The sequence below is a fragment of the Zingiber officinale genome, chromosome 3A (genome assembly GCF_018446385.1).
Source record: "Zingiber officinale cultivar Zhangliang chromosome 3A, Zo_v1.1, whole genome shotgun sequence".
NCBI lineage: Eukaryota > Viridiplantae > Streptophyta > Magnoliopsida > Zingiberales > Zingiberaceae > Zingiber > Zingiber officinale.
The window spans coordinates 20513208-20524929 of record NC_055990.1 but is presented as its reverse complement, the minus strand read 5'-3'; the positions used below and the strand labels follow the sequence as shown (position 1 = coordinate 20524929).

Sequence of the window (11722 nt, the reverse complement as noted above, 5' to 3'; positions counted from 1 at the left end):
CCCCTAGGAATATATTTATATACATTTAAGGGTGATTTTCTTGTTGAAACAAGAATGGTTTGGTTAAAAGTAGACTAAGTTGAAGTTTAAGTTGAGGTTTACATTCAAATATTGATACTTGAACTTCAAAACTTTAAGTTTTGGGTTTCCTAAAAGTTTAGGGATTCTAAATCATTGTTGGTGTAATGATAGAAATTTGGAGCATGTCTTTAGGGGGAGTCACTCTTTCAAGACATGAAAATTATTTTTCAAATAGCATGGAAGGTGGTTAAACTTCGTTAGAGTAAATGCTCAAGGTTGAGCATTGAAACTCAATGGAAGAGTGGATATCTTCATTGTTGAGTTCTGAATGTTCTAGGATAAACATTGTGAAGTGGATTAATGCTCAAGTGTAAGTATTGGATACAATGAAGGGTACGAGACCTTCATTGTTGGAATGATGAATGTTCTAGGATGAACATTATTAAGTAATTAATGCTCAAGGGTGAGTACTGAAGATAATAAAGGGTATGAGACCTTCATTGTGGTGTTGTAAACAACATGAGATGTTGTGAACAACGTGTGAGTAACTATTCAGGAGGAGAATTTTTGGTGTGTGCCAAAGGGGGGGAATGTAGAGTTTAAGTTAGACCTTCATTACCTAAAGAGGGAGTTTGCCCTCTAGGAAAGGGAAAGAATGAAGGAAACCCTCATTCATGTTTTGGCATGAAGAAGTTGAGGCTATGAGATTAGTCTAACTCAAAGGTATTGTCAAACATTAAAAAGGGAGAGATTGTCGGTGCAATATCCCTAGGTCAAGGTTGACTAAGTTGACTAAGTTTGATTCTTGATGTTTGGGTTTCGATGTTGACAATATATGGAGATTGCAGGTGTGATCGTCCGATTGGGGAGATTGTTGGTGCAATTTATTAGTGTGGGAAGTATCTGACAGTCGAACCTGTGTTTTGATTATGTCAAAGGGTCTAAAGTTAACTTGTTTTGTTATCTAACAAGTTTGATGAGATTGCAGGAAAGTCCTAAGTGTACTTAGGCAAAAGTCCTAGCTGCGGTTAGGCAGGTGGAAAACCCTAGGGGTGGTAAACCTAGGTCTTAGGGGGTGGTTACCCTAGGAGGAAAGTTTTGACGGGTCGAGAGCTTCGGGCAAAATCCTAGGGGTTGATAACCCTAGGTTGAAATCCTGATGTCGTGAACCGGGTGAAAGACTGGATGAGTCATGGAGCAGACATCCAGCATGAAGATCAGAATCTTCGGATGCTAAGCAAAAGTCTAGTTGGTTTGGAGGATCAACTGGCAACAGGTAAACTCTCTTGAGTGGAGTAGGTGAGGATGCGTTCCCCGGTGAGGGAACAGTATGCGTCGGTTCGACCTAAGGTTTCCGGTCGAAAATCCGAAGTCAGAATCAGATAGTCTTAACCTTATTGCATTATGTCAAACTCTGTCTTGCAGGATATATTTTGTATTTTGGACTAACACATCTTGCAGGGAACAAAAAAAATGTAAAGCCTCGGATGAACAGTACCCGAGATGCCCTCCATGGAGCTTGGAGGCGCCTTGGGTGCACTAGCCGAACACCTCCATGCAGCAGGGAAGAGGATGCCCTGGATGCAGTTGGAGGGCACCCTCTATGAGGTTGGAGGCGCCCTCGGGCGGCTAAGCGGTGAAGAAGTCAGGGCTTATCCATGCTGCGGAAATGGTGGGGTTGAGGGTGCCCTCCATGGGCTTGGAGGCGCCCTCCACAGGCTTTATAAGCAGGTTCCGAGCAGCAGCTTAGAAACAACACAATTTGACAACCCTTCTTCCATTTGCTGCTCAAAGAATGATCCAGCGAAGTTGCAACAAGTCCCCGACAACAAGAAGCTTCAAGATTAATATTTTCATTGTCGGTATAATTTCATTACTGTTTAATATTGTAAATTTGAATTGTAACTTTCCGAGCTTATAATGATTGCCTAAAGTAAATGCTCAACGAGCATGAGCTTTGGAGTAGGAGTCGCCACAGGCTCCGAACCAAGAAAAGAAACTTGTTAACGATTGCGTTTGTTTCTTTTCTTTATTTCGCTGCATAATTCTGAGTTTTCCGAAATGAACGAAATAACCATGAGCGTTATTCACCCCCTCTAGCGCTTTCGATCCAATACAATTTCCCTCTTGTCAAGGTTTGACCAATTTGATGTGAAGAAGCTAGGCAGTTGGAAATCCTGATGAGTGAAGTCAGATGAAAGACCCAGTGAGTGAAGCTAGGTAGTTGAGAAATCCTAGTGAGTGAAGCCAGGTGAAAGACCTAGTGAGTAAAGCTAGGCAGGTGAAAGTTCTGATGAGTGAAGATAGACAGTGGGAAAATCCTAGTGAGTGAAGTTAGATAAAAATCCTGGTGAGTGAAGCCAGATAGGTGAAAGTGTTGGTGAGTGAAGCCTGACCGGTGAAAGTTCTAGTGAGTAAAGCTAGGCAAATGGAAAGTTCTAGTGAGTGAAGCTAGGCAAAAGAAAAGTCCTAGTGAGTGAAGCTACACAGATGGAAAGACTTGGTGAGTGAAGCTTCTAGGTAGGTCAAGGTTAACCAGACACCTAGTGTTGGGAAGTTCAAGTAGGTCAAAGGAGTGACCGGATACTTGGCACAAGGAAATCCAGATAGATCAAGGGTGACCAGACATCTAGTGGAAGGAAGTTCAAGTGGATCATGGAGGACCAAACACTTGGCACGAGACGGTAAGTCCAAGTAGGTTAAATGAGTGATCGGATACTTGGCACAAGGAAATTCAGATGGGTCAAGAGTGACCAGATATCATGTGGAAGGAAGTCTAAGTGGGTCATGGAGGACTGGACACTTGGTACGACATGGTAAGTCCAAGTGGGTTATGGAGGACCGGACACTTGGCGTGAGACGGTAAGTCCAAGTGGGTCAAGGTTGACCGATCACTTGGCACGAGGAGTTCCAACAGGTCACAGTTGACCGGATGTTGGATTTGGGAACCCTTGGGCTTGAGTTAAGCAAGTCAAGGGTGGTCAATCAATCGATTGAATGGAAACCCAATCGATCAGCCTATCGATTTGGATAGTACTACGATAAATAGTAGCCCAATCGATCGGTCGATAGATTGGGAGTCTTTATCGCGAGCACAGAATATAGCCCAATCAATCGGTCGATCGATTGGGCACCACCAATTAATCGGTCAATCAATTGGGGCTGAAATTCTTGCGCGACGCAAGGAAAGCCGAATCGATCGGGCGATCGATTCAAGCCTTTTCCAGCGAGAGCACAAAGGCGCTCTGAATTGATCAGTCGATCGATTCAAGCCTCCCCAATTGATTGACCAATCAATTGGGGTATGATCGTTGTGCAGGATGCAGGTTTTGGACGGCTGAGATCGCTGAGATCTGACGTGGTAATTGATTGGGAGGAGGATCAATCGATTGGGAGCCCTAGAAGCGCAGATATAAAGGCGACGACAAGTTCAAATGTCGCATCTTCTTCGACCAGCGCTCTCATGATTTCTCTCTCTACTATTCGTCGGACTTTGAGCGTGGAAGACAAGTGCTGTTGCACTTTCCAACTAGTCCAGAGGTATCTTGTTGTGTGAGTTTGTACGAGGTTTCTCCACCTCTGGTAGTTACCAAGAATGAGTGTTTTTCATATTGGAGAGTGCGTCATGTGTGGATTCTTGGATTAGTCGCCTCTTCTTGAGGTGGATACTAAGTAAATCCTTGTGTTAGTATTGTAAGTGTTGCTTCGAAGTCCTATCCATTGCATATCATCATAACGAAGCAAGCAAATGAAGCGCGACGAGCCATTCACCCCCTTTAGCTACAAATCGACCCTAACACTTTTATCATAAGGCTCGAGCTTGGTTCGTTTTGAAATTACTAAGCTCGCGAACAGTTCAAGCTCGGCTCGTTATTAGCTCGATTATCATAATTAATAAGTCTAACTCGTTAAGCGAGCTCGATCTCGTTTTCAGGCTCATTTTAGAGCTCGTTTTTGTGCTCATTTTGTAGGCTTGTTAAATGACCTCGAAAACTCATTTGAATAAGTATTCAACAAATCTAACAATTAAAATAATATAAACTCAACACATCATTGAACATTCCAAACTACTACATTAAACTTCCAAACTCAACACACTATTGAACATGTTCGCGAGCCCTTTAATCGAGCCGAGCTCGAGCCCAAGTTCACGAGCTTATAAACGAACATGTTCTCGAGCCCTTTAAATGAGTCGAGCTCGAGCCCGAGTTCACGAGCCTATAAACGAACATGTTCTCGAGCCCTTTAAATCAGCTGAGCTCGAGCCTGAGCTCAGGATCTTATAAATAAACATGCTCGTGAGCTCACAAGCCGAATATCTTTAAGCTCGAGTTTGACTCGATAAAACTACAGTTGGTAAGTAAAAGGTAAGCAATTGGAGAAGAGATTTAGTTAGGACGCGTTCCAGGTTGAGGGAACAGTAGGCGTCGATTCAGCTTAGGTCCATTTAGGAAACCTAAGTTGAGAATAGATCCTGGTCTCGGGGAGAAAAGATCAAATTACTACTACTATTTTATTGTGCTAACTTTATTTTATAGGATAAGTATATTTTGGTTGTCTGGACTAACTCTTTTTTACAGGAAAGAGAAGACTAAAAAAGAGTGGTCCGGGCGCCCAGATTCCGAGCTCCTGGAGTTGATCTAGGCGCTCGGACCAGTTTCGACCAGGAGGGTGCTTGGCCAAGCATCTGGGTGGTCCGGGCGCCCGAAGTTAGTCCAGGCGCCCTAACCAGAAATTTCTTCCAGAAGCTAAATTGGAACGCGATGACTGGTTGAACCCACGTCAATGATTCAGGCGCCTAGAGGGAGTCCGGGCACCCGGACGTGGATAAACTTCGAGGATGAAGTTTTGATGAGAGCTCGCCATGTCAGCATAGTCTAGAGGCCCAGGAGGGGGTCTAGGCACCTAGATGGGCCTATAAAAGCAGCCTTTGACCAGTAGCTTCGTAACAATATTTGTTACAAGTTTTGCTCTTGCGCATTGCTCTGAGAAGGCTCCGACGAACCTAAAAAGCTACTCTAACAATCAACGAATTTTGTTCTTTCTTATTGTCGGTAATATTTTATTTTCCAATTCTTGTAATCAAATCTTTATAACTCATTTTTGAATTGATAGTGATTGCCCAACGAAAGCACTCAACAAGTGCGGACCTTGGAGTAGAAGTTATCAAAGACTTCAAACTATGTAAAAATTACTTATGTTAGTGTTTGTACTTTCGTGTTTTTTTTTTATTGTGTACTCTCGATTTTTGAAAAAGCGACGAACGCTATTCACTTTCCTCTAGTGTCTTTTTGATCCAATACTAACTACTAATCAATAATTACTAAATGTCTAAATATGTATTCAATATTAATATTTTTCTTAATGTAGATCCATACAAAGAAAAGAAATAGACTAGATACTGAAAGGTTGAACAATTTAGTCTATATTCAATTCAATGTCAAGATCATACACAAAAAGAGAAGATAAGAAGAACAATGAGTTGATGTGTTACTTGCCGGTGAAGCAAGTATGACATAAAGATGGATTATTGATGGTAGAGATGAAGATGCTAAGATAAATATTGAAGATGTAAGAGAATTTTATGAAGAAGAATTTGTATCGGATGAAAAATAGGAAGATGTTATAGATTTTGAGTTTGAATTCGAGTGAAGCAACTATGACATAAAGATGAATTATTGATGGTAGAGATGAAGATGCTAAGATAAATATTGAAGATGTAAGAGAATTTTATGAAGAAAAATTTGTATCGGATGAAGAAGGGGAAAATGTTATAGATTTTGAGTTTGAATTCGATATACAGAAGTGTTATAGAAATATAGAGATGAATTAGAAGAAGGATTAGAAATATTAAATTATATGAATTATTTTGTATTGTTATTTTCATTTGTATGTTGAAATTAAATAAATTAATATTTGAAAATTTAATTAATATTTTGTTTCCGGTCAGTTTATGTATTTGAAGTTGGAGGTGAAAAAAAATTTTCATCTAGCCAGCCCCCTAGGCACCTTGGTGCTGGGCAGCGGATGATCGCTTGCTTATCGCCTAGTACTTTTTAGAACGGGATTAGAATGGCAAAATAAAGTCAAGAAAATACAGAGAAAAATAAATTTTCCTAAAAAATTAATAAAAAAATAAAATGAGTGTAAGTCAAAAATATGCAAAATGACTCGGGTCACTATATAAGTCGAGTACACACTACCCAAGCTCCAAACCCCAAACCTCTTCTTCATCGCCCAAATCGCCGCCACCGCTTCTGGTCCTCTCAAACTCGCCGTTTCCGGTCAGATCCTCATCTTTTGACTTGATCTGTAAGTTTTGATGTGTTTCTTTTGGTGGTTTCAGGATTCGGCAAGGAGAGGATACCATGAACTTTAGGAAAGTGAAGGTCCCTAACGTTCCCGGAGCAGGGGCATACGGGACTCTAGTGAAGATCGCTGTCATCGGCACTACCGTCGTCTATGCTGCTGTAAATAGCCTCTATAATGTCGAGGGCGGTCACCGGGCGATCGTCTTCAATCGCATCCAAGGCATCAAGGATAAGGTATTGTTAGATATCTCGAAGGATATCCATCTTTTGATCCGGTGACTTCCTTTATCTGATTTCGTTTACATTGTCTGGTATTCAGTTTGTTTCGTGGTTGGATCCTTGTGAGAGACTCACTAGTTAGGTTTTTTTTTTTTTTTTTACTTTATTCGTTTTTGTTTCTCGTGCATTTCTCACAGGCAAACGTGCATTAGGGTTTCTGTATATAAGCAATACTTTCAAATAGTGTTCGTCTATCTTTCTACATCAATGAGCAACGTCAAAGTGGGTTTGATTTAAGATCTGCAGACACAACACAGAATGAAGATAGAAGCGCTAACAAAGCTCTCCTTTTGAATATCCCATTTAGCAGCTAGTGTTTATTGAGAACATAAGTACAGAATAGTAGTGTACATGTATGTCCGTATGAGATGCAACTGCAACCGATTTCTTGATATTATTTTATGCAATCTGTATGACTGATATAATCTTTTTAGTCTGTGACACTTCTTTTGCATCGACAACGTAAAAAAACATGAAATATTAATAGTAGTATATTATTCTGCAGTGCTACTTTTGCATCAAATAATTAATATATTGAAATATTTTTGCATCAAGTTTGAAATATTAACCAATGAAACAGAGTTTTTTTTTTTCCATTTACTATCCCTTTTTTCTCAAAATTATACTATCTTCTTCCAATACATTTAGCTATTCAACTATCTGTTTGCTATTTTATTCCTTATTAATATACACGCTTGCTGTGAGCCAAATGTTGTTTTTAACAATCCTTTAATTTTTTTTTTTTTTTTGCTTCTTAGGTCAGACAATATCTCACATGTTAAACTTGAAAGTTCATGTTTGTCATAAGTTTTGTGAAACTGTTTGTATAAATACTTAACAGGAATTTTGTCAAGATTAGACAATTCTTTAGAGAACATAACTTATTTGTCATGTTTTGATTGTTCATGGAAATTAGCAAATTTGCATTTTGGTGTTTATTGATTTGGTGGTCTATAATAGATACTATTGTTGGCCCCTTTGTCGATCGGCTAGAGGATGGTGAATAGCCTGCACAATAAAAACAAAAAGAAAAAACTTTTCTCGAACTTTTACAGCTTTAATAAATCTAACACTTGCATAAAAAAATAAGAGACTAATTAAAGAAAGGAAGAGGCTACGGTTTTTACTTGGTTACAATTGAGAATGTTGTTAATCCAAGACTCTGAAGCACTAATCAAATTCTCCTTCAGGCATAGGCGGAGAAGCCTCTTCCAACAGTTAAAGCACTCAATTATAAAGCTAAATCGAAAAAGAAATGATTACAAGTGTTCTCTTTTAGCTTTTGGGACCAGGGCTGTATTTATGGACTTGGTCGGGGCGCCAGGAAGGGTTCTAGGCGCCTGAGGGGATAAACTTTTATCTCCGTTGCAACGGAACGCGTCACGTCGTGTTCCGGATAAAAACTTGCTCCGGGCGCCCAGAAGGGTTCCAAGCGCCCGAACCAAAGTTAACCTTATGTTAACTTGTTTGGTCCGGGTTCTAGCCTCGGCTCCGCTCGCTTGGGTCCGGGTCGTCTGCTCCGGCCCCGACTCTGCTTGGGTGATCTAGGCCATCCAGAATAGAGCTCACCCGAACCCAACTTCCGGCCTTCGAGCAATCTTCCGCTCCGGCTTCTCCTCCCTCGGAAACGCCATGTGCCTTCTTTTCGTCTGCCACTCTTTTGTAGCACTTTGTACCTCAGACGCACCGAGCCTGTCGACTCTCTCCCGTACCGTTCTTCTCACTAGCTGTGTTTTTCGCTCGACTTCCTGTGTTCTTATTGCACACTTAGATACAGGGATTAAATATGAGCAGGACCTAACTTTACTTGGTTGATCATATCAAAATTATCATGGGATACTTACAACTATGACACAAATTGATGAAGCATGACTCACTACATGTGGGCTAAAAACTAGGATGGTCCAATTTATATTCTTTTTATGTATATAGAATTATTCATGTATGAATAATCTATGAATTTCATTTTTCTGTTTGATTTAACTTTATTCGTCTCTCATATAGTTTGGGACCAAACATGACCCAACATCAACTGTTTTTTAAAACTATTTTTGTTGTAGATTTTACTCTATGCCCATTTTTTTAAAAAAAGATTATATTCTTTATAATTTTTAATATAAAATGTGTATGACATTGTGATCTCAGGCGATCAATGGGTCAAATCAAGTTGAATAAAAAATCAAATGGCCAAATTGCTCAAGTTTTTTCAATCTAAAAAATATTAATGAACTATTCAGTATTTTTTGTCTTCGGAAAGAAGATATTGTTTTTCCCATGTTCATTTCATTTTTTTCTCCTTTATGACCGGAAAGTCTATGAATCATCAACAGATGCACGATTGATTCACCTTAAAATCATATTCAGGAAATGAAAGGGAGCTTCACAGAGTCTGAATGGCTTTCATGGGAGTATATGATTTGTTTCTAAGCTTTTATCTCTTGCTCACTAGCAGACATCCTGGATATGTAGATCATCTATGCTAATCTATTTGAAGTTGGGTGTAGTAATTAGGTTTAAGAGGAGTCCAAATCACTTAACCAGAGAACTTTCAGGAAATTGAACTTGTCCCATAGTGAATGTAAATGCTGTAAATGGCTCAAAACCTCAGAAAAGTGTCCTAAGATTTTTTGATCATTTCCTGTAATGCTGGTGTTTTCTACTATTTTATATATTGCTTTAAATGTTATTTAACACGAAGCTTATCTGCAGTTAGTTTTGTTCTATAGTTTGCACATCTTCAATATAATCTTCATCATATGTTTGAAGTTTGGAATGCAAAACAATGACGATCTTGTATACAGGTCTACCCTGAAGGAACACATTTGATGATTCCATGGTTTGAAAGGCCTATCATCTACGATGTTCGTGCTCGTCCTAATCTAGTAGAGAGTACTTCTGGAAGTCGAGACCTTCAAATGGTACTCCTTTTACAGCAATGTTACTATCTATAATGTTTTTTATGTCTTCCCTTGTGAGTTGTGGTGAAAATACTCACTTTGCTCTGCCTTTATCCATTGTATTTAATTTTCATTGTTAGTCATGATATGCCTGCCAGGTAGGTAGTTTTATTTTTTTTTAAATTTTTTGTTTAATAGATGATATTCTTTCTCTTTATAATCTGAATTTGAATCTATGAGTGAAGGAAATGCCAACAGAAACAAAATAGTAGAAAGGTTTCCCCAAGCAGTTCTCTCCCTCTGTTTCCTTTGGTGGGAGCAGAGAGAAGGAAAAGAACAAGGAAAGCTTTCCCTAGTTTTGCCCAAATGTGTTTTCTCTTGATTTGGGTGGAAAAGACACAATCCACAGGCCATGGAGCTCAAATCTAATTCCCAATTATTTTTTTTTGTTTTGAAGTTCTTTTTAATTTTGTTTTCTTAATATTATTTTTGTTTAAATGCTATTTTTGATGTATGTTTTCTCAATGTTATTTTTGTTCCAAAGCTATTTTTAGTTTATGTTCTCTTAATGATTTTTAAAAACCAAACTTTGAATTAAGTTTTCCTTCTGCTTTTGTTCCAAGTTAGGAAACACCTAGGGAAAGAAAGAGGATAGAGGAAACAAAATTATTTCTCTGAAGCCATTATGTATATTAAACTTTTTTACATCCATTTATGAATTTTGAAACAACTTTTCTTTTTAATTGTCTGCAGATCATGTTATTTTAAACCTTGTATAGGAGATCTATAGTTGGTCAAATATTCTGGCTTTCTGTTGTTTGTTGTACAATTTTGTAATATACATGTAACCAGCTGGCTTTTGTTGAACACTTGTAGTCATCAACCGAGTGCCATGGTATTCTCCATCTAGATTTGATTATTTGCCACCCTATTAGTTTTTAACTGTTTGAAGCTTGTTTGGTCAGGTTAAAATTGGCCTGAGGGTTCTTACTAGACCTCTACCTGACCAGCTTCCGACCATCTACCGAACTCTTGGAGAGAACTTCAACGAAAGGGTCCTTCCTTCAATTATTCATGAAACACTGAAGGCTGTGGTTGCACAATACAATGCTAGCCAACTGATCACACAAAGAGAGGTTTAATCATTGTCCTTTACTTTTGATTCAATGCTTGTAGGTTTATTTCTCCTTCTGTATGATCTTAATGGGTATCTGGTTGTACTATAGGCTGTCAGTCGAGAAATACGAAAGATTTTGACTGAAAGGGCCAGAAACTTCAACATTGCTTTGGATGATGTGTCAATCACGAGCTTGAGCTTTGGCAAGGAATTCACTAGTGCAATTGAAGCTAAGCAAGTTGCTGCGCAGGAAGCAGAGCGAGCAAAATTTATCGTTGAAAAGGCTGAGCAAGATAAAAAAAGTGCTATTATCAGAGCCCAGGTGCCCAATATCATATGCTAAATTGAGCACATAGAATGTTTATTTGCACAGACTCACTTCCCCCCAATTTATTTTCCCTATTTTGCCTCTAAGATAAATGGAGATTTTAAAGATTTACTTGGATCATTTTGTATTTTGTTTTTCCAACAGGGTGAGGCTACGAGTGCCCAGCTTATTGGCCAAGCGATTGCAAACAATCCTGCATTTCTTGCTCTAAGACAGATCGAGGCTGCACGGGAAATAGCTCACACAATTTCAAATTCAGCAAACCGAGTCTTCTTGCAATCAGACGAATTGCTGCTAAACCTTCATGATCTGAACTTTGAAGGTTCAGACAAGACGAAGAAGTAAAATGTGATTTTCTGGATTTAGTCCATCTTGAACTATAGGCGGTTGTCTCTTGAAGTGATCAATTTGCTTTTTCATAATTCTCAAAATTTGGCATTCTCGTTTGATGAGGATTCCAATTTTTTAACTTTGAGAAATATTCAGTTTGTATCAGGTTGGGGTCCATAGATCCTCTCATATATCCTCTAGAACTTATGCAAGACGTTTAATGATGCACTTTTAGTTTGACTATGCTTCTTCCTCTGAGATGTAAGTTTGATTAGTTATCAATGGTGATTGAATCAGCTTAGCTGTACCTTTTGTATTCGTTCTATTTGATTGCTTGACTGAAGGGGGTGGGTCAAAATCCATGAAGAGTAATGAGTAGATTTTGTTTGAAATTATTTTGGATTTAATTTGATTTGGAAGGAAAATTGGAATGTGTTTA

At 38.9% G+C, this 11722-nt stretch overlaps 1 protein-coding gene across 1 annotated transcript; it reads left to right on the top strand.

The window, feature by feature from the left end:
- Positions 1-6208: 6208 nt before the first annotated feature.
- Positions 6209-11608, top strand: LOC122051318 (prohibitin-1, mitochondrial-like). The gene is made up of 6 exons (XM_042612382.1): positions 6209-6281; positions 6368-6566; positions 9413-9529; positions 10474-10644; positions 10735-10947; positions 11098-11608. The coding sequence occupies exons 2-6, from the start codon at positions 6390-6392 to the stop codon at positions 11296-11298; spliced, it is 879 nt and encodes a 292-aa protein (XP_042468316.1). The 5' UTR covers positions 6209-6281; positions 6368-6389; the 3' UTR covers positions 11299-11608.
- The last annotated feature ends 114 nt before the right edge of the window (positions 11609-11722 follow it).

Coding starts and splice junctions, on each gene's coding strand:
- LOC122051318 (XM_042612382.1), top strand. CDS start 6,390: ATGAACTTTAGGAAAGTGAAGGTCCCTAACGTTCCCGGAGCAGGGGCA. Junction 10,645..10,734: donor AACTGATCACACAAAGAGAG/GTTTAATCATTG, acceptor GTTGTACTATAG/GCTGTCAGTCGAGAAATACG. Junction 10,948..11,097: donor GTGCTATTATCAGAGCCCAG/GTGCCCAATATC, acceptor TTTTTCCAACAG/GGTGAGGCTACGAGTGCCCA.